The following is a 26,223-nucleotide window of genomic DNA, read 5'->3' as shown; positions in this document are numbered from 1 at the left end:
TGTGTGTGTGTGTGTGTGTCCGTCCTTCTGAAACTACTCAAAGCCTTTAATCACAACTGGTCACAAATATTATGCATTTAATACTCTCTCAAGCAGTGTAATCCAGACTTCTAGTCAAGCATTTCCTTTTAAAAAGAACGTGGAGTGTTTTCCCCCCCTACCATTGCTAATTTAACTCTTTTTTTTTTAACATTAAAAGTACAGCACAAATTCACTGACAATTTTTGGTAGATGTGACTATTGCTTTTCATGTTAAAAAAACAGGTGGGGTGGGGGTTTTTTGTGTGTCAATGGGAGTGGTATAGTAAAGCCTATGGAACATTGTATTTGCTCATGCTCTGTATCCCTGTAAATAGGAGACTTATATCCACAGGTTTGTGTTCCTTGCTAATGGATACAAAATTTTAAAAAATACATTCAGATGACAGAGTTTTGACATTACATCTTTCAAAAATGATAGTTGAACTTTCCTTTTGTTATTGGTGCTGCTGCTGTGGTATAGGAAATTCTATTCTTGTGAAAGAGTATGAAGACAGATTGATGTGAGAGATTTTGAAAGGCCTCCTTGAAACCATTTATGTCTACTGTACACATTCACACTTAAGATCAGTTTTATAAACTAATAGACATTTAAAAATGGTCACAGATTCCTGTAGGGTCTAACATACAGCTGCATTCAGTTAATTTTTATTGTTACTTTTTTTACCTGATACTTCATAAATGCTTAAAAGAAGTTGCCACAAGGACCTTTGATATAAGTTATGCTATTTATTTGTATTTATACAGCCTATAACAAAGTGCATATGTAATGTTGTAGATGCCTCTGACAAGAATTGAATTATAATCATAATACAGATTTCTACAAAGCATTATATTTTTATCTAGTACTGTTTGGAGATACACCGCTACCTCGATATAACACCACCCGATATAACACGAATTTGGATATAACGCGGTAAAGCAGTGCTCCGGGGGGCAGGGCTGCGCACTCCAGTGGATCAAAGCAAGTTCAATATAACGCGGTTTCACCTATAACGCGGTAAGAGTTTTTGGCTCCCGAGGACAGCGTTATATCGAGGTAGAGGTGTATTAAAAATAAGTCTTATTGTATTTTTTAAAATATCCTCTCCAAATATAGTGACTATTTTCAAATGTTAACTTTAGCTGAAGTTTTCCCCCCAATTCCAAAAATGGCTATTGACTGAAGAAGTTCCTGCAATATGTATTTTTAAATGATCAAATGTGCTCTAGGAAGGAACTGGTAAAATTCTTTGTTTTGGGACAGGCCAAACAGTGTGCATGTATAGGCATGTTTTTATTTATTTCACGACCAAGTCCACCATCATCCTAAAATCTCTTCCTTGGTTGAGCATTGTTGTGTGTAGAGCCCTGCAAATCCACAGGTAGCCGCTTTATATCTGCAGATATCCGCATCTGCGGATGCAGATATTTGCAGACCATTTTTGTGGATCGGATGCAGATACAAATTTTGTATCTAGAGCCCTGCAAATCTTTGGATATCCGTTTTATATCCATGGACCATTTTTTGTGGATTGCTGATCGGATGCAGATACAAATTTTGTATCCATGCAGGGCCCTAGTTGTGGGTGTACAAAATTTCGTTCCACGTTTGAATGGCTTGTGGTTTTGAATGCTTGTTTATGGATCTGCAATTAACATTTAGTAGTGTTGGTTTTAATAATTACCAAGACCGCGTACTGCTCGCCAGGCCATACATGCTGTAATGGATGAGAGTGGTTCTTACAGTTGATTTCAAATGTGTGCCCAAGTTAAGATTGTGTTCTGATTTTAATTTTGCGTTGATTGAAACTTGAAAAAATTAAGGGCATGGTTTTCAGTGTCTGTTTTACACAATGTTTGGGATCTCTATTTCTTTAACAGTGTAATTCTGAATAAGTCGTTATTTTCTCTCGAGATTTTGTTTCTTCTCCCATCTATATGGATGGCACTGATTGTTGGTGACTCACTTTGGCCTTGATTCAGGACAGCACTTAAGCGCATGCCTAACTGAGCATGAGCTTAAGTCTCACTGAAGTCTCTTTGAAAGCTTTTGGGGCTTAAACATGTGTTTAAAATGAGGTGCTTAAGTGCCCTTCCTAAATAGAATAGATTTAAGCATATGTGTAAGTGCTTTCCTGAGTTGGGGCCTAAGTGAGTCACTCTCATCAGAGCCATTCATATAGCTAGAAGAAGAGACTTTAATCAAAGCAAATATTTAATTGACTTTAATGGTAATTCCAGGGATTTCAGTGGGGTTTAAGCATGTCCTTAAAGTTAAACATGTGTTAAGGTGTCCCTGAATAAGGATGCTTTCATGAATTGGGCCTTTAATACTATGAGGACGTGCACAATTAAATCCTGTGTGTGTTGATGAGAGAATGGACAACTCTACATACTTTGGAAGGATGTGTGTGAGACAGAGAGAGAGAGAGAGAGAGAGAGACTATTCTGATAGGTTATTAACTCTCAATGATAAAAATGGTAAAAGATGTTGTATTATTTAGATCACATGGTATCTACAGTTCCTGAACATTAGAACTTTTGCTATATACTCTGCAATCAGAATTTGAAATGAAGGGGTCTAAAGCCTGTTAATGGGACTGCCCTAGGATCCAGCTTGACATTGGGTTAGCACTATTAAATCAAGTTGATATACTTTATAAATGTAAGCAAAGGACATACTAACCACACATGCTGTTACAAAATGTAATAACCAGTATTGCTACTAGGGAGTGTTTTTTGTTTGTTTGTTTGTTTTTGTTTTTTTGGTGGCCAGGCTGGAATTTGTTAAAAATGGTATGCAAAAAGGGAGAAATTTATCTCTTATGCGGGGGGCTTGCGCTTGGCATTCTGCACTTCTTAAACCTGGCATAGGAGCTGACTGGGGAGTGCATGAGCGGAACAACTATGCAGGGTTGCCTGTGCATCCATTATGAGCTTCAGAAAGCATCTCTGCACTGGCACTTACATACAAGGGTATAGACATCTGTAATGGGGGTGGGGCTTTGGCAGGGCTGAGAAAACCTTTTGGCCCAAAGGCCACATCGGGGAATAGAAATAGTATGGTGGACCATGAATGCTCACAAAATTGGGGTTGGGGTGTGGGAGGGGGTGAGGGCTCTGGTTGGGGGTGCGGGCTTTGGGTGAGGCTGGGGATGAGAGGTTTGGGATGCAGGAGGGTGCTCCGGGCTGGGATCGAGGGGTTTGGTGAGCGGGATGGGGATCAGGGCTGGGGCAGGAGGTTTGGGCGTGGGGAGAGTCTCAGGGGTGCAGGCTCTGAGTGGAACTTACCTCAAACGGCTCCTGGAAGCAGTGGCATGTCCCTTCTCCGGCTCCTATGCGGAGGCGCAGCCAGGCGGCTCTGCACGCTGCCCCATCATCAGGCACCACCCCTGCAGCTCCCATTGGAGCGCAGGAGCGGACCATTGGCGTGCGTAGGAGCCAGAGTGGGGCCATGCTGCGGCTTCTGGGAGCCGCGTCGTCCAGCCCCCGACCCCACTCCCCAGTGGGAGCTTGCGGGCTGGCTTAAAACGGCTTGCGGGCCAGATTCGGCCCGCGGGCCATAGTTTGCCCACCCCGGGCTATGGGATCCAAAGATGCGTAGAACCAAGACATCCCATGCAACTGGCTCAGCAGGGCCGTGGCTACTATTCCTGCCCATCAGGCCGCCCTGCTTACTGCCCTAGGGTAACAAGTGGGTTTTATCCTCCTTAACCCTTCAGTATTCCACCTTGGGCTTTCTGTGAGTATAATGGATTTCATCTGAAGTGAATAACTCCAGAAGAGTATGTACAAATAAGTTAGTTAACTCAGTGCCAATTAACTCAAGTTAACTTGAGTTAAAAAAACATATAGTGTAGGCATACCCATAGTTTTGGGAGGTGCGTCATAAGTGAAATTCCTGTTTCTCTCTCATGCAGTGACCAATCATACACTTCTTTCTAACAATCAGCGAATGACAGATTTCAAAATGTGATTTTTAAGCTATTAACCTACTAATGCTATATGTAACCCTCCAAATTACTGTAAGTGAAAGAGTTAAAAGGAAAATCTACTTTTCTCTGTTTTGCAATTTTACTTGATAGCATTTAGTGTATGGTCAGTTCCACTGTTCACGCTATATAATCCGTCCAGTTTCTCCCCCTGTTGTTTTGTTGTTTTTTTCAAACATCAACTGAGGAGACAAAAAATGTTTTAAAAACAGGCAAATGTGGTTGTAAACCTGTAAAAGCTGGCATGGGGTTCTCAGGGGCAATTGAAGTATTTTAAATATGCTTAACACACTTTTAAAATTGACTACATTTCAAGTTGAAGGATGTCTGTTTAAACACACACTTTTTTTCAATAATACAGTATTAATTTTGTCTCATCTATCTGCTTTTGTTGTCCATAAAAACCTATTTCAAGTTTTAGTAGCTCTTAAATATTGTACTGCAAAATGATTCTAATGATTAAAAATGTTAGCATTTGTGACACTTTAGAGAAGAAAACACCTAATTTCCTAAGACATCTGTTTAAGGATTTTTTTTTCTTTCCAATGAAAATATTTGCAGGCTTAATATGGTTTCTGTAGCTGTGGCTTGATATTCACCATGTGTGCTGCAATCTAGGAGGGTTTTGTTTGTACATTTGGTTTTTAAATAGGGTTACAACTGTCACAAACTGGGTGGATAAGAGTGCTTTGTAGACATACAAATCTGTTTTTTGCCCCTGGCATCTCAGCAGTTATTCCTATGGAACTGAGATTCAGTTTTTATCATTTGAATAATGAGAAACTGAAATGGTTCCCAGGATAATGTCAGATAGTAGAATTCTGATCTTGAAGTTTTGATCCAGAATCATGAGCAATATTAGGGTATAGACTCCCTTTTTAATAGTCTTTAACATCTTCTTACTGAGAATGTAATGTTTTGATCAAAAAAGGGTTTTGTATCTTTAAGACAGAGTAAGCATAGTAACAACAGAAATCGTGTATGTTATGCAAAGAATGTAACTTTCTTCCTGTGATATGTTACTCTCTGGTGTCTTATTAAAGCCTAGTCTTGCTATTCCTGGGCATATTAGAGCTGGCTGACGTAGTCTCATATGTAAGCAGCTCAGTGACTGGCTATATTAAGAGATTTAGCCTATGGGAATACAGAAAGTAGAAGCCATTTTATATTGTTGGTGTTAGATTATACAATTTATTATTATTACTATTATTATTTTATTACTTTACTTTGCTTGCTTGGATTCATTGTTTAAAGCTGCCAGCACTGTGATACTTGATTTTGTCAGAGTTGAAGTTTTGAATAACTGAAAGGAAGTTTTTTACCTTTCAAGATTCAGGTGGAAGCTAAAGAATGTGCTCTTAAATATCCGTCTGTAACACAGAACATGAATGTTAGTCATTTTTTTTATTGTTACAGTGTGTGTTAAAGAGCTGCTGCTGCCCATTTTCAGCCTAATGTGTTTATTACACAGTCTTCCCAGTGGCATCTTGAAGTGTCTCTCAACTAAAAAATTCATGAGCATTTATTGGCTTTCAGTCTGAAAATGGAATATGTCTTCTTGTTACTGTCTAATACACCACTTTAAAGCCATTATGCAAAAGTAAATGTAAGAGAAAAGCATATTGAGGAAGAAGGAACCTTTAGCTTAAACATTTGTTTATAGTCTGTTATAGCTCTTGGACTGAACAAAAATATGAGGCAGGTGCTGGAGCCAACTTCCCCAGAGTTTCCCAGAGAGAGGGATGAGTGTTCTTACACATACATAAACTCCATTACATTAGCTAATAACTAATATTCCCTTCTTTATTCCTTGTTTGCACAGTACATATATAAAGTCACATTTGGTAATGATTACCATAAACCTTTTTTTAATGTTACTGCTTTCCTTTAAAAGAAATTATATTGTCTAAGTAAAAACACTGAAGTTACTTTCAGATAGAAGTGGCTAAATATAGAATTAACAGAGAAACCTATAATCTTTCAATATAAATGCTTAAAAATTAGATTCACAAGTTTTGCTACTTAACTATTATGTCTACTTGCAAGAGTGTCCCTGTATGAAATGTGATAATTTTGAAGCGTGAAGGTTTTGAGTAGTTACAGCTGTAGCAAAAATAGTAAAGTTATTCAACAAAATGGTCTATTGTATTCCAGAAAAATCAGTTTGTATTCCTGGTATGTAATATAACACAGCCAACTTTTGTATTAGGCATCTTGCTTGTTTTGGCAGAATTGGTTGGTTTCGGGTGTGTCCTAACTCCATACATTTTGTGTGGTAATAGATGGCTGTAATGAGTTGGTTGTAGAGTATGTGGTTTGCAAATAGGGGTGTGTGGACGAGGGAGGAGTGCTTAATAAATCCAGACCTTTATTTTCTATTACATTTTTTAGTAGTGTGGCAGTGGAGATTTTAGATTCGGTAAGCTGTTTGCAATAAAAATCACCTTGGTTTAATTTTGACAGGTGATATTCAGATGCTTCTCATTTTTTGTTTGTTTGTTTCCCTTGATTTCTACTCCAGCTCACTGGTTCTAAAATCACTGTCTGTGCCTTTCTTGTTGCTGTGTTTTCGTAAGAGCAGTGCAATAGAGCGCTCACGTGCAGAGGAACTCTTTGAGCTGTTCTAGGGTTGGAAGCTGTGTATGTGTGTGTATATGTATGTATGTGTATATATAAAAACACACACGCACAGTATATTCTCGCAGTCAGCAGTCTCAAATTGTTTTTTTATAACTCTGAATGTGTTCTTCATTAAAGAAGATATACCAGGAGCCAGAAGTGCTGTGTGCTCAAAGAATTGAATAATTGTGGTGAGTTAATGATTGCAAGGCAGCATGTTCTAGTGGCTAAAGCATGGGAGCAAGGAATCAGGGACCTGATTCAAACCCTGCCTCTCATAGTGACTTCCTGTGAGATCTGGGAAAGTTAGTAGCTGGTACACTCATGATTTCCTGTTTTCAGAGGTAGAAATGTGCAGTATCATACCTCCCAGTAGTTTCAGTTTTCATAGGACTGCCCTGCTTTGACCGCCAAACTTGCTGTTCCAGCTGAAGGGCAGCTTGCCCCAAGCTTCTGTTTGTGAGGGCCCGCAAACCTGAGTAATTTTACTGCATGGCGCATAGGGTCACAGCACCACTCATGTTTGACCTCTCTGCCCCACCGTAGTTGGAGACAGAAGGGTGGACGGGCCAGACTTGAGTAGCACTGCATCCTATATTAGCTACTTGAAATGTTGGGAGGTATACAATATATGCAAATATTTAAAATATTTTTGTTTCCATATTTTTATACAGATTTAGAGAAATTAGCTGATGAAACAAAGTGCTTACATTCTTTAAAAAAAAAAAAGTTTGAGGAGCAAGAAGCAAGTTTCATATGGCTTCCAACTTTATTGTGGTTTGTGCAAAAGAACTCATAATTTACTTGAATAGAGTTGAAGCAAGAATGTAGCCTTCTGGTGGTGTGAACTCTACAACAGAAAAGTATAAGAAAACTGATGTAGCTGTTAGAGTTTACTAATGTAATTATTCTTTGTAGTGTGGGACTCAGAACAGTTTAAATTAGGCTTTTGGAAAATTTTAACCAGAGCTTGCATTTAAATTGTAAGCTTCTTTGATCAAGAACTGGGTACACTGCTGAATACACCAATAATTGTAATAAATAAGTACTGTATTTAGCAATTAAGTCTGTATTTCATGTCAGTGTATTGGTGGGATGCAGTTCTGTTACCTGCTTACCTGTCATGGTGTTCCGCCTTTTGTTTGCTTCTCTTCATATTGAAGTAGTAGTTCTTAAGGTTTTATTCCCATCTATTCTTTAACTGCATTTTAGGCTTATAATAAATCTGACAATTTAACAGGCCTTGTTTGGAAGATGACCTGCACTGATAAGAGATAAAATGCACGTTGTCTTCTTTTACTTTGACTCTGGATGATTAACTGGATTCAGTGGTGCTGAGGTTCAGTACTTGAAGCTCTAAGCTATTTGCTGTAACTTGATGGCAGATGATGAAAATGTAAGGGTGGAGGAGGCACTAAAGACTTGTGTAATTGATTTGTGCTGGTTTTTTTGCTCCCTGCCTGCCTTTTCCATGAAACCCCTTCCCTCCCTCTTCCCCGTGTTTTATTTTTAGTTGTTTGTTGTTTTTTCACTTGAAAGATGAATGTGTTTAAAGCACACTTTATGCTCTCTGCACGATCAGGTTAAAACTTTGTGTGTGTGTGCATTCTAACTTACAGTGGTTGCTGGTAGAGGATGTGAAGGAGGATGTGCTGTCACAATGAAAGCAGAAACTATTGTTTTGTTATTGATAACAAGAAAGAATGAATTGAAACCTCTTGCCAGCTCTGTCCTTTCACAACCTCCCAACATCTGGCAGAAACTAGATTGCTCTCAATGACTATAATTACTAGCACATACTGCCCAAGAGTTTACTCATGTCATTTTCTGTTTTTGTGATTTACATTTAACAATCAGAGAAATCAGACTGAAATTAACAAGAATTTTTAATGCTCGTGCCCATGATGCTGAAACAGATTGGATGGGGAAATATATGCCCTGAATTTTAAAGATTGTTTTCTTTTATAGAATAAATATAAATTCCCATATATCGAGTCGAGATAAAATCCATTAGAAACACTGAAGGTAAAATACTTGATTACCCTTTTAGTGGGATATTGAATCCCAGATTTGGAGTACAGTAAAGCACTCCAAACTGCTCAAAGTTAAAAAGGAATAAAACCAGTTAACCTTGGTCTTGTGCTGTAGTTTATTCTGACGAGGCACCTTAATGAATGTCTTGCAAAACAGGGTGCCTTTTCTAATTTACTACCATTGTTACTAAGCTTTTATTTCATTAATAAAAATGCCATCCCTTCCACCTCAGTAACAGCCAGCATTTCTGTTTTTAATCCCAACTCTCTTTTAAGTTTCCCAAGTCAGTTTGCCCTTCTCCTGTTCCCAGCTAAAGAGAATAAACTTGAACCTCTTCACCTTGACCTTCATAACTTGCTTGTGAAGTTCATTTTGCTAAGAACTATACAGGAGTTATAATTAAAACGAAATATAATACAAAGATCAGTGTAAATCAGAATGTGATAATGATTTTCTTAGAGTAAGTCTTGTCTGGAGATGGTTAGTTCAAACTGCGTAATTTAGAGAACATTATTTTTCTTAACAAATTCTACTTGTGAATGTCTTATTACATTTTAATCCATATGTTATAGTCCTCTGTTTTAGAGTAGCTCTATAGGAGGAGCCATTATATTAATTGCTTCTTAAAAAACAAACTGAACTGTTCAATTATTTTAAAGTAACTTTTACTTACAGCTGTCCCTCTAGAAATGCCTGAGAGCTGGGGAGGGGAGTGGGATGAAGTGAGCAGTTCTTAAATTGGTGCTGCTTCTGCTGTCATGATAATGTGCTGTAACTGACTCTATGGGAGTTTTGTCTGAATAAAGACTGTAAGATTTGGTCTACAGCTTGTAATAGTATTCTGCTCTCCGTTACTTTAGTTTGAGTTCCCATGTATCTAGGACAGATTTAGGGCTTGCAAGTTTGAATTCTGAGTTTTCTGATCTGGTATTTACTGGTACAGGCAATGGTGTTTTGAGAGAGACTAGGAAGAACATTTTAAAAACATATGTTTAAAATTTCTAGATTTCCCCCCCTCTAGGTTAGTGTCTAAAGAATTTATACTGAAAAGTGAATTTTAGTTGTAGTGTTTTTCAGTCGGGGACCAGAGCTTTCTATGTCTTCTGTGAAATGCCCAACACAACTTTGGATGCTATAAAAATTAATAACAATAAATAACCAGGAAGGAGGAGGTGGTATAAAGTATAACGAATGTGCGCAAGAGATTTAATGTTTGGGGGCTGGAGGGGGGAGGAATGCTTGTAGATTGTGGATTTCCAGAGAAGCCTTTTTAAAAACTTTATGATGATTTTTTTAAAAAACAACCCTTCTCCACTTACACAAATAATTCATTCAAAGAGCAAGCTGATAATGCTGCTATGAAACAAATTTAGTGGTTTGTAAACCTATCCTGAGTAGGTGAAAGTAAAATACAAACTATTTGTTCAAAACTGATTACTATATTTAACTTGGGGGAGGAGGCAGAGGGTAGCTAGTTTCCTGGTAAATGATACCACATTTTCCTTGAATCGGTTTACAGGGAGATACAGTTGTAATTTATATGGTTCCCTCCAAAGAACTGACTGCAAAGACTCCAGTGGAATTCCTCTAGAATTACACCAGTGTTATTCTGAGAGCAGAATCTGACTTGGCAGTGTGTGCTGTCTCAAACTGAACTTTAGTCCCCCAGAAATAGTTCAAGTTTTCTTAGAAGTAAGCTCAATACCCTATATGAGGTGATCCCCCTTGTACATATTCTTAGTTGCTTTTTCATGTTTTCTGAGATCCCACCTGTGTCCTTAACGTTTATTACTTTTCAGAATACCCACTAAAAGTCTGAAAATCATTCTGTGATCTTATGTTTTTGTGTAAAGGAATTTCTCTGAAGATAGCATTGACCTGATTTCTACTATTGGAGTTTGTACTTATAGCATTAAGTAGGCAGGGACTCCCTAAGCTTTCAAAAGTTTTTGGACCCTTTGAGGCATCAGTTGAGTTTCATGCACAGACCAAATAATATCTGAAATGTTCAGCTTCCATGTTTTTTTTTTTTACCTTGATCAGCGAATAAGATTTCTATTGGAATGGAGCCATCGAGGCTGGTTCAGGATCTCCGTCATACACGTTTTGAACTGATACTGCCTCAAATCATTTTTAGTTAGTGTCAAAGTTCTCTTAGGGGTCTATTAGGTACGTTTCTCTTTTCTTGGCTCACTTTTAGCAACTGAGACTTCTTTGCAGGCTTCTCTTGCAGTGATTAAATATGCTGCGAGTACAGCAGTACTTTGTGACTATGCTTGCAATACAGATCGATTATATTAGCCACCCCAGTATTGCAGTACACTTCAGTAGAGAGATGCTCCAGTAATTATTTTGGGGGAAATTCTATGGCCTTGTTATACAAGAGGTCAGACTAGATTATCACAATGGTCCCTTCTGGCTTTGGAATCTATTAATTTGTCTTGGGAGACAGTGTGCACATTTGTACATATCTTCAGCTAGACTTATTGTGACTGACACTCTGAGTTCTGCTATAATTTTATGAAAGGTGATAACCCTTTCCAGACCAACCAGCTTCTTCAAGTGCTTGTCTTGAGTATGTAAATACCAGAGATCAGCATCTTTTGGCCCTCAGCGTCTGTTGGTCCATGCCTGTGCTCTAAGTGCCCTTGGATCCACCTCTCGAAGGCATAAAAGGGCAGAGCAGCACCAACTACTTCTCAGTTCCTTCTTACCTCCAATAGCTGAAAGAGAACTTTAAGCAGTGTCCTTTTACTCTTACATATTTGTATAGCTAGTTCTAAAAATTGTGTAGATAGCTTTTAGGATAGTTATATTAAAGTATATACAGTTATGTTAGTGTTGGTTATTAGGTTTCCTACTGAGTAACATTTTTGCCCTTTTTTCTTTTACCCTGTACCGGGTGTTCATGGATGAACAAACAAGTGAGGCAGCTATACCCGTTAATAATAGCCACTCAAAAAGTTTGTTGTTTAGGTGAAGGACACATCATAAGCAAATGCTCTATTTGTTGTTTGTTTTCAAAATGAATTCAAAAAGTGAGACACCCACTTGAAACATTTTCTCTTGGATAAATCTTTGAGACCTGCCCCAGATCCAAGTAAACAGGAGCCACAGTCCAGCAATCTTCTTCCAAGAGTGCACTGGTGAGCACTGGCTCTGCTTCCAGTTCCTGGGCTTCTACCTCTTCAGTGTACTCTGCAGCGGTTCAACCTCCCAAGTCCTTGTCCGAGAGGGGTAAGACATCAGTGCTTTTCCAAAAATCATAAGAGCAGGTCACCATCTGAGGGACCTCTAAGAAAAAGAGGCAGAGATCACCTTATTCAACCTTGTCAAGGGATAGCACAAGGCCTGATTATGGTCCCTCTGCCAAATTCATCTGTACCAGCTAAAGAACAGCCCCTCACAGTTGTCCGCACTATTGGTGCAATGCTGCCTTCCGGGCTCTTGGCAATGACAATAGAGCTATCCATATGAATACTGGCTCCATCAATACAAATGTCATCTGCACAGTCTGTTCCGGCACCAAGGGCCACTTGTTTAATGTCAGTGGTACCAACTCTGTTGGCAGCAAGAAATTTGATAGTGTCCATCCTTTCATCACCAGAGAGAATTCCAATGTCGGTATTGCGTGCATATACACCTGTAAGAAATGTCCCAAAAGAAATTACAGGGACTCCTGCTAGGTCTGCTCCAGCACTAGAGGGGAAGTATTCCTTCCTTCTTCTCATGAGCCTCAAACCAGAGTAGAGAACGTTCTTCTAGTTATTCCCAAGTCTCCGGTATCTCTAAGAGGGAGTTTAGGGCATATGTGTATCAACTTAAGTGTAGGGATATAGGAAGGGATGTTCTGCCTAGTACCCTGTTGGCCTTCTACACAGTTTGCCTGTGGACCTCACGCCTGCTTTACTGGGCTCCTTGGGGCCCTCATCACCTTAGAAGGGCATTCTCTACCCACTCCAGGATCAGACCACCCCATCTTATGGTGTGTACAGGAGTTCAACCTTATCAGCCACAGGTGTCCCATGCTCAGCCATCACAACTACAGGCCTCTCATGAAGAACAACATCAACCTGATGAGTCTGCAGTCTCATCTACACCATCACATCCTGATTACTACAAAACTTTTCAGGGTCTTCTTAGAAGAATGGATGAAACATTAGAGATTTCAGTGGAGGTTGTGTACATAAAACCACAGAAGTTATTAGACACCTTGCACATTTTGTTACTGGAAAGACTGACAATGCCAGTTAATAAAGACCTGTTAGAACTGATGTGGCAGTTACAAGCCATCTTACCTCCAACGTCAAGGAAAGCGGATCGGAAGAACCAAGTTCCTTCTTTGGGGTTGAGTATTTTTATGATTACCCTCATACTTGGGTCACTTGTGGTCACTGCTGCCCAGAAGCACTTGAAACATAGCTGCAAGTCCATTCCAGATGAAAAGAACCTAAACCTCTGGACATCTTTGGGAGGAAGAACTACTCCTTTGACAGCCCCCAGTTATGAATTACCAGCTACCAGGCACTCCTCTCCAAATACGACTTCCTTAGTTGGCATAAGGTATCAGACTTTGTTGACAGGCTGCTGCAGGAATCAAGAGAGGAATTATGATTTCTTATTGCTGAGGAGCAGTTAGTGCCCTGAACCTCACTGCCAGCTGCAACAGATGCTCCGGACACAGCAGCAAGGTCAATGGCAACTGCTGTGACAGTGGGGCAAGTATCATCATTGCAATCCCCAGGAGTTCCCCAGAAAGTGCAGAACACAACTGAAGTTCTTCTCTTTGAGGATTCTCATCTATTTAGCTGCAAAACAGACAATGCCTTGCACTCCTTGAAAGATTTTCAGGCCACGCTAAGATCACTGGGAGTATCAACCCAGAAAGAAACAGTCTAAGCATCAGACTTTTCCCAGACAGGCTCCAGCATCTTCCTATTACCATCCTTATCAAAGACTTGCTGAGCTACTCAGGAAAAAAACAATGCTTTCATTTAAAAAAAAAAAAAGGCCCTCAGCTTCTTCAGTTACTGCATCAGCATGGCAAATGCGTTCCTCGAGGTAGACGATGGTTCAATCAGGAACTGTTCAGAAGCAGTCATAAAGGAACTATTCTGTTTCCCCACCATGTTTGGAGACTGTTTTATTTTGAGGAAACCTGGAACAATATAACCTTGGAAATCATAGATACTGGATATTCTATCCAGTTCCAGACGCTCCCTAAACCTCATCCACTTTGCCCATCCCTCTTCAAGGGACCCCCATTATGAGAGGCTGTTACAACAAGAACTTTGAGTATATGTTCAATAGGCAGCAGGTTTAAAACAAACAAAAGGAAGTATTTTTTCACACAACACACAGTCAACCTGTGGAACTCCTTGCCAGAGGATGTAGTGAAGGCCAAGACTATAACTGGATTAAAAAAAAAAACCTAAATAAATTCCTGGAGGATAGGTCCATCAATGGCTATTAGCCAGGATGGGCAGGGGTGGCGTCCTTAGCCTCTGTTTGCCAGAAGTTGGGAATGGGTGACAGGGGATGGATCACTTGATGATTACCTGTTCTGTTCATTCTCTCTGGGGCACCTGGTATTGGCCACTGTCAGAAGACAAGATACTGGGCTAGATGGACCTTTGGTCTGACCCAGTGTGGCCGTTCTTACTGCTTGTTGTTCGTTTTTGTATTAATATGGATTGAATCAGATCTGGGGTTCATACTCTTGTGCTGAACAGCTAGCCTTTAATTTCCTAATTGAAGGAGTCTGTATTTTTTTTAAGACTAGTTCATTGTGGATTATTTTAGCCTTAAAAACAACATTCCAGTTGATTTTGGGACTTGCTCTATACATACACTAGAGGAAGGTGATTCTTATAATCTGAGGATCTTTCTCTCCAAACTAGCTCATATGGAAAGAAGTTCTTATAGATTCTTTATTAAGATTTTCTAATTAGGAGTATAAGCAGACTCTGGGGGCCACTTTGTTAGTGTGTATGCTCCAGCTCCTCAGCCTGCTACTTATGCAAAGGGATGCACATCCTTTTCTTGTCATCTCGGGGATAATATGGTCGTGCTGCTATTCACTACCTGGTCTGTTTTCCACAACTCTCCCACCTCTTGTTGGGTGGAGGGAGCTTCAGGAAGTCTCCACAGTTTTCTAATTTACATTAAACCACTTCAGGCATTGCTTGTTCATTTGAATTAGAGAATTTATGGAAACTTCCCTTGAGCGTTTTGGTCTCCAAAACTATAAACTAGCCTCTTTAGAAATGAAGATTTTGATTGACTGGATTCCCTTATGCCAAAAGTTTTTCAAAACCACCTTTTTGGTCATTCTGTTACATAATATAAAAATATAGCAATGCTGGCTAAATTATGCTTCAAGTTTGATTCTCGCTTGTCAAGGAACAGAATAATTGAACAGTCCAGCAGGCATTGAGGCACTGGCAAGTTTGTGCATAGGAAACAATGGATGGTACAGGGCTGTAATGGTGTGGCTACTTGCCCCTTGTAAGCACCTCCTGCTGGCCAGGTTTTTGCCTCCACTCTCTACTTTGCAGTAGGTCTTCAGCGACTCAGCCCTCCAGCTGAGTCACACACGGTCTGTATGTGAAACAAATGTGAGACAATAACCCAATCCAACAAACGGTTGGCCCTTCCTTAAGGCCCTCAGGCCCATCTCTGGGCCTGATTAATGTAACCACGTCAGGTATTGCCCCGTTCTCGGGCTCCAAACGAAACTTGTTGCTTCCTCAACCTTTGGCCACTCTGCCTGTGGCTGGTGGGGGGACATGGGCTCGTCCACCACTCCGGGTCTCAACCCAGGGACCTATGACTAACAGCCACATGCTGCTTCCTTCATTAACGGCTATTGCTGCATTCCCTGGGCTGCTTCCTACTCTGTCCCATCAGCTTCTTAGGTCCTTGGCCTGTTCCCTGCTTAAACAGGGTCTCTCCTCTTCTTACCTAGAGAGTCTGTTAACAGTCTTTGCCATGGGTGGTGTGTATTGAAGGCTGTGGGAGGCTACGCCTCCCCAAACCACCCGGTGTGGCCTTGCCCACAATCTGCTCAGAAGGCCCCCTCCGGCTTGCCCTTCCTCTTTGGCCCCAGCCCAGGCAGGCTGGCTGTTTCTAGGGAAGCATGTTGGGGCTTGGGCTAGGGTGGCCGTGGCCAGGATTTGGGGTGGCTGGGGCTGCTCGGGGAGGGGGTGGGCTGGGGGCGCTGCCTGCCCTGTGTTCGGGGGCGGGCTGGGGGCGCTCGGGGACATGCACCGCCCACCTGACGCTTGGCCGTTCGGGGGGCCATGCACCACCCACCCGGCGCTCGGGGAGGGGCGGCTCTGTGCTTCAGCAGGGGAGGGGAGGGATGGGGCTGGCCAGAGGCTAGCCTCCCCGAGCTGGCAGGTCACCCACCGCCCATGTTCCTTGCCCTGTTCTCTCAGGGTTCTTTCTCCCAGGCCTCAGTGCCTGGAGAACTTCACAGTCCTATCCCAGGGTTTCTCCCCAATCTCTTTACCTATGGAATCTCCCAGCCTTTCACTCCTTCTGGTCCCAGCCAGCGACTGCTCTGTCCAGCTGCTGCACTTTCTTCAGACACCCAGGAATACCATTTTTCCTCCTCTGGCTCCAGCCGGCAATTGAGCTTTCCAGGTCCTGCAACTCCTTTCATATGAGCCTGCTAGGCTCTGATTGGCTGCCTCCCCTGCAGCTTGGAGGACCCAGCTCTACTGGCCTTTTTTCTGGGGCATGGTATGGTAGGGACTGCAGGGCCTTCCGGAGGGCCTCAACGGAGCTGGTACACCCTATCACAAGGGCCAACATTTTTAAGTGCTAGCAAAGGGAATCCTGACCTATCTTGTGCTAGAATCCGATCAAATGATGTCTCCACTGATGTGGAATTACAAGTAGTCAATTAGCCTTTTCTATTAATATTTGACAGTAACATGATTAAAAGTTCTGCAGTTGCAAACCAGATATTTTAATTTTTGTAAGGACAGATAATTTTAGATCTGGGTCATGACAGTCCTATAGCTGTTTAAGAAAAATAAACACAGGTGATCATTTTTATTTCTTCCTATATTTGGAAAGTTGGCCAGATTTCTTGCACCATTTTTATTGTATTTGTTAAGGGAGGGCTCCACTATCAAAAGAAGACTAAAAACCAAACAACTAAAGTGTACTGCATATCCTACTAATACTTCTACACAAGACGTGGGCAAAAACTTATTCAGGTGGTTGGCAAAACTTGAATATTACTAATGCCAGATTTAGTATAGCATCAAAAGGCCCCAAAGCTTTGTTTTGTGGATGAAAATGTGACTGTGGGTTTCTTTAGTGTCTGTAACTTAGTAGTGCTTGTTGTTCTATCATCATGCGTACAAAATGGTACATTAACTGTGGTGGGAATTTTGAATTGTTTGATATAGTGCTTTGTGGATTTCTGAGATATTTATACAGTGGCATCCTATTAAATTTGGAACCAATAGGTAACAAAGAAATTTCGGAACTGACAGTTCCCGTCTCAAAAAAGGTTTTCTAGTAGGAAATTGAGCCCAGCAGTATGAGGTTGCAAAGAGAAGCTTCCTTTTCTTTTCTCACAAAGTAGACTGCCACAAGAACTCTAGTCTTAAGACTGTGCAAAGCTGCTTTAGAGGAGGCTTAGTCTTTTGCTACTTCAGTCCCAAGGAATAGGGGTGAAAGTCACCCTCATGCAGAGAGCCCTTATGAAGTTTATACACCACTTAAACCTCTCTACTGCCCTTTTCTGGGGTGGGCTGTCTTCCGGCACCGGGCCTCTGAACCTAGTCCGCCCCATCACAGGGGGTCTGTCCAAGGGGCTGGTACCCCCTGCGCAGCTGGAGCCCCGAGCCCTGGCACCCACCGCGGGGGTGGAGCCTGAAGCCCCGTGGGGCCGCGCACCTCCTGAAACTGGTTGGTGGCTCCCCAGGGAGTCATGGATGTCTAGTTGAGAACTGCTGTTCTAGAGGATGCTGGTAGTTAGTTACTATGGATGCAGATTGAATGTGGATCTAAATTTTTGTATCCGCTCAGGGCTCTGCTGATTCTTCACTGGGGCTTCTAGGCATTACTGTGATACAAATATTACCAGTGTGTGTGTTGCTCTAATGCATTATGATTTTACAGGTTATTTGCCCTCTGAAGTAGATTTAATAACTCTACATCCAAAATTAGACGTGTGTTCATTGGTTATAGCAGTTGTTACTGACGTACTCATTCCATGATACTGCATGCAGACTTGTGTAACTTGATATTTTAACTTTTTAACTAAAGCTACATGTGTCCCCTTTTTAGGTCAGTTATGTTTCATTTAACTATAGACAAGAAGAAAAGATGTCCATCTACTCTAACCCTTTCCCCCTTCTTTTTTTAGTTGCTGATATGTGTTCAAGATGAGTGGGATGGGAGAAAATTCCTCTGACCCATCCAGGGCAGAGTCAAGAAAGCGCAAGGAATGCCCTGATCAGCTTGGACCCAGGTTAGTTCACTTGTGTTTTGAAGAAGTGGTTCATTAATATTTTGAAGAAGTAGATGATTACATAAAAACTAAATATTCTTCTCTTTCAAGTATTGTCTGCGTGGCTCCTACTCTAGGTGTGGATGCACCTCATGTGCACAAGTTTGAAATCTCTGAACACCAGTTTCTGTCAGGGCACACCTGCACCCTGTGTGCCTCTCTAAGCTTCCCTTGTGAGTGCATAAAGGGCAAAATGGCCACAGTTGTCCCTCAGTTCCCTCTCCCATTCATAGCAGCAAGACAGAACCAGGCTATGTCTGCCAGTTGCCCCTTAGCGCAGTTTCTCGTTTTCTTTTTCGTTTCTTTTTTTGTTTGTTTTGTTTAGGAAGTTTTAACAGGCTTACAAATCCTTGCTGTGACAAAACAAGAATCATTACAACAGTGAGCTTTTGTTTAGGGAAATGTCATACAGTAATATAATCATACCATATATAAGAGTGAGCATCTTTATACTACCCACAACAAGTTGTTTCTGGTGATTTTATTAAATTGGGTTTATTAAAGTTACTGAGACCAAGCATGTCTAGCAAATATTAATATTCAAAAAATTGGACAAGTTTGCTGGGCTTTTTACAGGTGAAATGTACTTTGTCTTGAATATTGAATAAAAGGTAACCAAATTTGTCTGTTTTGCTGGGTGCATAATTTGGGCGTTAATTTTTCCATAACATTCCTTATTATTCAGAACCATTGTTTTAGAGTTGGATTATTTTTCTTTTTCTGGTAGCGTAGCAGGTACCAGAAGATCATAGAATCATAGAATATCAGGGTTGGAATGGACCTCAGGAGGTCATCTAGTCCAACCCCCTGCTCAAAGCAGGACCAATTCCCAACTAAATCATCCCAGCCAGGGCTTTGTCAAGCCTGACCTTAAAAACCTCTAAGGAAGGAGATTCCACCACCTCCCTAGGTAACCCGTTCCAGTGCTTCACTACCCTCCTAGAGAAAAAGTTTTTCCTAATATCCAACCTAAACCTCCCCCACTGCAACTTAAGACCATTACTCCTTGTTCTGTCATCAGGTACCACGGAGAACAGTCTAGATCCATCCTCTTTGGAACCCCCTTTCAGGTAGTTGAAAGCAGCTATCAAATCCCCCCTCATTCTTCTCTTCTGCAGACTAAACAATCCCAGTTCCCTCAGCCTCTCCTCATAAGTCATGTGCTCCAGCCCCCTAATCATTTTTGTTGCCCTCCGTTGGACTCTTTCCAGTTTTTCCACATCCTTCTTGTAGTGTGGGGCCCAAAACTGGACACAGTACTCCAGATGAGGCCTCACCAATGTCGAATAGAGGGGAATGATCACGTCCCTCGATCTGCTGGCAATGCCCCTACTTATACAGCCCAAAATGCCGTTAGCCTTCTTGGCAACAAGGGCACACTGTTGACTCATATCCAGCTTCTCGTCCACTGTAACCTCTAGGTCTTTTTCTGCAGGACTGCAGATGAGAGACTAATTCTTCATTTCTCTTTGTGTGACCATGTCTGTCTGCTAGGAAGCCCCAGGAGGATTACCAAAGGATCATTTGGTAATAAATATCCAACAATTGTCGATATTTCTTTACAGATAGCATCAATGTCTAAAGAAAATCATTACTTTGGGAAAGCATGTCCACCATTAATGCATACAGACTTCTCTTTCACCACCACATCGCCAACATTTGTCCCCATTCAATCTCTGTGGGTTTTTTTTTTTTTATTTGACTGGTATAAGGAACCATTGAAGCAGTATTTTAAAGAAATATTCTTTGATCATGCTACAGACTGAGGTTGCTGGTCCTCTTTTCCAGATCAAATCCTATTCCTCTGGTGTAATTTGTCTATCCAGTTCCTTTTCCCAGTGTATCATTTATGGATATTTTTTGCTAAGAAAGTGATCTGCAAAGATTGTTACAAATTAGTTATATTTTCCCCCCTAATTGACCATCGCTTCTACTAACGTAAGATTTTTGTATAAAACAACGTATTCCCTAACTTGAAAGTACTGGTACAAAGGGAGAGTGGGCCATTCATTTCAAGTTAGTTTTGATCTCTAAATAGGTTCGAAAAGTTTTTTTACTGAATAGTCATTACATGGTTCTCCTAATCTTTAAAACTTTGTGGTTCATAATTTGGATGATTTGTAATGGTTGTCATTGGTGCAGGAGAAAAGTTTATCTTATCTCTAGTTCTATCCCTAACCCATGGAGTAGCCTTTGGTAAAGGATGTGTATAAATTTCCAGAGAGCATGATTTTTTAGAATTAATCCATGGTAGTCTAGCAATAGTTACACCACCACAATGATCTTATTCAATAAAGACCCAGTGTTTGGCTGAGTTAGAGAACCCCAATCCATTACTGCTTTGAGCTGGCTGACTTGTTAGTAACATAGAATATTTGGAACAGCTAGTCCATCCTGTTTAATTGGTCTGTACAAAATAGCTGCACACAGTTGGTCTTTTCTGGTTTCATATAAATTCTAATAACATCACTGAAACTTGGTGGGATAATACACATGATTGGAATGTTGGTGTGGATGGATACAGCTTGCTCAGGAAGGATAGACAGGGGAAAAAGGGAGGAGGTGTTGCCTTATATATTAAAAATGTACACACTTGGACTGAGGTAGAGATGGACATAGGAGACGGAAGTGTTGAGAGTCTCTGGGTTAGGCTAAAAGGGGTAAAAAACAAGGGTGATGTCATGCTAGGAGTCTACTATAGGCCACCTAACCAGGTGGAAGAGGTGGATGAGGCTTTTTTTAAACAACTAACAAAATCATCCAAAGCCCAAGATTTGGTGGTGATGGGGGACTTCAACTATCCGGATATATGTTGGGAAAATAACACAGCGGGGCACAGACTATCCAACAAATTCTTGGACTGCATTGCAGACAACTTTTTATTTCAGAAGGTTGAAAAAGCTACTAGGGGTGAAGCTGTTCTAGACTTGATTTTAACAAATAGGGAGGAACTCGTTGAGAATTTGAAAGTAGAAGGCAGCTTGGGTGAAAGTGATCATGAAATCATAGAGTTTGCAATTCTAAGGAAGGGTAGAAGGGAGAACAGCAAAATAGAGACAATGGATTTCAGGAAGGCGGATTTTGGTAAGCTCAGAGAGCTGATAGGTAAGGTCCCATGGGAATCAAGACTGAGGGGAAAAACAACTGAGGAGAGTTGGCAGTTTTTCAAAGGGACACTATTAAGGGCCCAAAAGCAAGCTATTCCGCTGGTTAGGAAAGATAGAAAATGTGGCAAAAGACCACCTTGGCTTAACCACGAGATCTTGCATGATCTAAAAAATAAAAAGGAGTCATATAAAAAATGGAAACTAGGACAGATTACAAAGGATGAATATAGGCAAACAACACAGGAATGCAGGGGCAAGATTAGAAAGGCAAAGGCACAAAATGAGCTCAAACTAGCTACGGGAATAAAGGGGAACAAGAAGACTTTTTATCAATACATTAGAAGCAAGAGGAAGACCAAAGACAGGGTAGGCCCACTGCTTACTGAAGAGGGAGAAACAGTAACAGGAAACTTGGAAATGGCAGAGATGCTTAATGACTTCTTTGTTTCGGTCTTCACCGAAAAGTCTGAAGGAATGCCTAACCTAGTGAATGCTAATGGGAAGGGGGTAGGTTTAGCAGATAAAATAAAAAAAGAACAAGTTAAAAATCACTTAGAAAAGTTAGATGCCTGCAAGTCACCAGGGCCTGATGAAATGCATCCTAGAATACTCAAGGAGCTAATAGAGGAGGTATCTGAGCCTCTAGCTATTATCTTTGGAAAATCATGGGAGATGGGAGAGATTCCAGAAGACTGGAAAAGGGCAAATATAGTGCCCATCTATAAAAAGGGAAATAAAAACAACCCAGGAAACTACAGACCAGTTAGTTTAACTTCTGTGCCAGGGAAGATAATGGAGCAAGTAATTAAGGAAATCATCTGCAAACACTTAGAAGGTGGTAAGGTGATAGGGAACAGCCAGCATGGATTTGTAAAGAACAAATCATGTCAAACCAATCTGATAGTTTTCTTCGATAGGATAACGAGTCTTGTGGATAAGGGAGAAGCTGTGGATGTGGTATACCTAGACTTTAGTAAGGCATTTGATACGGTCTCGCATGATATTCTTATCGACAAACTAAGCAAATACAATTTAGATGGGGCTACTATAAGGTGGGTGCATAACTGGCTGGATAACCGTACTCAGAGAGTTGTTATTAATGGTTCCCAATCCTGCTGGAAAGGCATAACAAGTGGGGTTCCGCAGGGGTCTGTTTTGGGACCGGCTCTGTTCAATATCTTCATTAACGACTTAGATATTGGTATAGAAAGTACGATTATTAAGTTTGCGGATGATACCAAACTGGGAGGGATTGCAACTGCTTTGGAGGACAGGGTCATAATTCAAAATGATCTGGACAAATTGGAGAAATGGTCTGAGTTAAACAGGATGAAGTTTAACAAAGACAAATGCAAAGTGCTCCACTTAGGAAGAAAAAATCAGTTTCACACATACAGAATGGGAAGAGACTGTCTAGGAAGGAGTACGGCAGAAAGGGATCTAGGGGTTACAGTGGACCACAAGCTAAATATGAGTCAACAGTGTGATGCTGTTGCAAAAAAAGCAAATGTGATTCTGGGATGTATTAACAGGTGTGTTGTGAGCAAGACACGAGAAGTCATTCTTCCGCTCTACTCTGCTCTGGTTAGGCCTCAGCTGGAGTATTGTGTCCAGTTCTGGGCACCGCATTTCAAGAAAGATGTGGAGAAATTGGAAAGGGTCCAGAGAAGAGCAACAAGAATGATTAAAGGTCTTGAAAACATGACCTATGAAGGAAGGCTGAAAGAATTGGGTTTGTTTAGTTTGGAAAAGAGAAGACTGAGAGGGGACATGATAGCAGTTTTCAGGTATCTAAAAGGGTGTCATAAGGAGGAGGGAGAAAACTTGTTCACCTTAGCCTCTGAGGATAGAACAAGAAGCAATGGGCTTAAACTGCAGCAAGGGAGGTCTAGGTTGGACATTAGGAAAAAGTTCCTAACTGTCAGGGTGGTTAAACACTGGAATAAATTGCCTAGGGAGGTTGTGGAATCTCCATCTCTGGAGATATTTAAGAGTAGGTTAGATAAATGTCTATCAGGGATGGTCTAGACAGTATTTGGTCCTGCCATGCGGGCAGGGGACTGGACTCGATGACCTCTCGAGGTCCCTTCCAGTCCTAGAATCTATGAATCTATCTATGAATCTATAAAACATCCTCTGTATTCCTACTAGGATGTTATCTGCGATGATTACGTAAAGATTTTGAAACAAGAAAGATATCTTGGATTAAATCTTCATTTTGACTAAGGCTATTCTTCCAAACCAAGAAAGTATATACTTCCCCCTACACACTCCAGGTTTTTTTCATTTGCTGAAGTAGTGGTTTGATATTTAAATCATAGAGCTCTTCTACACTGTTTGAGATTTGAATTCTCAGGGTTCTTACAGAATTTGTTGACCATTTTTACCCAAATGTTTTCTAGAGGAATGACTTCTGAGGATCTGGCAAATTTATAGCTAGCATTTCAGATTTGGCATAACGTACTTTAAATGCTTTTCCAAAGTCATGGATTTTCCTTAGACACTAATTTTAGGGAAACTTTTGGGTTAGATAAAAATAATATATCAGCATATATAAAGCTATTTTCTGATGTGTTCCTTCAAGTTTTATTCCTGTGATAAATTCATTATTCCTTATCTTCTGTGAAAAAGGCTACGTGGCCAATGAAAAAAGTAAAGAAGACAATGGACAACTTTTCCTACTCCCTCTGTGTAATTCAAACAGGGCAGATTTAATCCCGTTAAGTTGCACCACTGCTTTTGGACTGATATAAAGAACATTTATCCATTTAAGGAACTGAGGGACCAATGTTCATCTGGGACAGGACTTGAAACAAAAAGCTTTACTCTAGTCTATCAGAAGCTTTCTCTGGATCAAGTGATAACAAAAGAAATGGATCTTTTTGATCTGGCATTATGGATGATTCCAAGTACTCTCCGAATATTGTCTAACATTTGTCTATCCTGAACGAATACAATTTGATTTGGGTTTATATTATGGTTGTCGATTAATCGCAGTTAACTCATGCGATTAACTCAAAAAAATTAATTGTGATTAAAAAAATTAATAGCACTGTTAAACAATAGAACATCAATTGAAATTTATTAAATATTTTGGATGTTTTTCTACATTTTCAAATATATTGATTTCTAGTACAACACAGAATACAAAGTACAGTGCTCACTTTACATTATTATTTTTGATTACAAATATTTGCACTGTAAAAATGATAAAAGAAATAGTATTTTTCAATTCACCTCATACAAGTACTGTAGTGCAGTCTGTTTATCATGAAACTTACAAATGTAGATTTTTTTTTTATTATATAACTGCACTCAAAAACAAAACAATGTAAAACTTTAGAGCCAAAAGTCCACTCAGTCCTACTTCTTATTCAGGCAATTGCTAAGACAAGTTTGTTTATATTTATGGGTGATATTGCTGCCTGCTTCTTTTTTACAACGTCACCTGAAAGTGAGAACAGGCATTCCATGGCACTTTTGTAGCTGGCGTTGCAAGATATTTATGTGCCAGATACGCTAAACATTCGTATGCCCCTTCATGTTTCGGCCACCATTCCAGAGGACATGCTTCCATGCTGATGATGCTTGTTAAAAAAAAAAAAATGCGTTAATTAAATTTGTGACACAATTCTCCCCCGAGGAGTTCAATGTCTCCTGCTCTGTTTTACCCGCATTCTGCCATATATTTCATGTTATAGTTGTCTCGGATGATGACCCAGCACATGTTCGTTTTAAGAACACTTTCACACCAGATTTGACAAAATGCAAAGAAGGTACCAATGTGAGATTTCTAAAGATAGCTACAGCACTCACCCAAGGTTTAAAAATCTGAAGCGCCGTCTAAAATCTGAGAGGGAGGGGGGGTGTGGAGCATACTTTCAGAAGTCTTAAAAGAGCAACACTCCGATGCGGAAACTACAGAACCCGAACCATCAAAAAAGAAAGTCAACCTTCTGCTGGTGGCATCTGAGTCAGATGATAAAAATGGACATGCATCTGTCCACTCTGCTTTGGATCATTATCGAGCAGAACCCATGATCAGCATGGACCCATGTCCTCTGGAATGGTGGTTGAAGCATAAAGGGACATATGAATCTTTAGCGCATCTGGCACCTAAATATCTTGCAACGCCAGCTACAACAGTGCCATGCAAACGCCTGTTCTCACTTTCAGGTGACATTGCTGCCCGCTTCTTGTTTACATTACTCCTGCAAATTGTAACCAAACTTGTTTGTCTGAGCATTTGGTTGAAGTAGGACTGAGTGGACTTATAGGCTCTAAAGTTTTACAGTGTTTTATTTTTGAATGCAGTTATTTTTTATACATAATTCTACATTTGTAAGTTCAAATTTCATGATAAAGAGATTGCACTACAGTACTTGTAGTAACTCCTCACTTAAAGTCGTCCCGGTTAACGTTTCGTTGTTATGTTGCTGATCAATTAGAGAACATGCTCGTTTAAAGTTGTGCAATGCTCCCTTATAATGTCATTTGGCAGCCGCCTGCTTTGTCCACTGCTTGCGGGAAGAGCAGCCCGTTGCAGCTAGCTGGTGGGAACTTGGAACCAGGGTGGACCGGCAGCCCCCCATCAGCTCCCCGTTCCCCTAAGTTCCCTGTGCGTCAGCCGGCTGCCTGCCCCCCATTGCCATGTGCTGCACCTGCCCTCTGCCTTGGAGCTGCTCCCCGGAGCCTCCTGCTTGCTGGGGGGGGGGGGCGAAGAGAGGAACTAATGTCAGGGTGTCCCCCTCCCCCCTGCTCCTGCTTACCCCATCTTCCATAGAGCAGGGGGACACACGACAGGGCTCAGGACGGAGGGAGCTTCCTGGCAGCAGCTGCTATCTCAGCTTGCTGACCAACTTAAAAAGGCAGTGTACTTAGAGTTGGGTCAGCGTACTTAAAGGAGCAATGCGCATCT

At 40.9% G+C, this 26,223-nt stretch overlaps 1 protein-coding gene across 2 annotated transcripts in view; it reads left to right on the top strand.

Annotated features, from left to right (window-relative positions):
• The window catches only part of NCOA2 (nuclear receptor coactivator 2), a 275,696-nt gene that overhangs the window by 137,840 nt on the left and 111,633 nt on the right, over positions 1–26,223 (top strand). For both annotated transcript variants that reach the window (XM_026662482.1, XM_026662487.1), the window contains one exon: positions 18,055–18,159. In XM_026662482.1, the coding sequence (XP_026518267.1) occupies positions 18,074–18,159 (86 nt within the window). In that variant the 5' untranslated portion in view covers positions 18,055–18,073. The remainder of the gene's footprint in view (positions 1–18,054; positions 18,160–26,223) is intronic.

The sequence above is a fragment of the Terrapene carolina genome, unplaced genomic scaffold (assembly GCF_002925995.2).
Source record: "Terrapene carolina triunguis isolate 2854851 unplaced genomic scaffold, T_m_triunguis-2.0 Scaffold58, whole genome shotgun sequence".
Lineage (NCBI taxonomy): Eukaryota > Metazoa > Chordata > Testudines > Emydidae > Terrapene > Terrapene triunguis.
The sequence above is the reverse complement of the archived record's forward strand: the minus strand, read 5'-3'. Positions and strand labels throughout refer to the sequence as shown.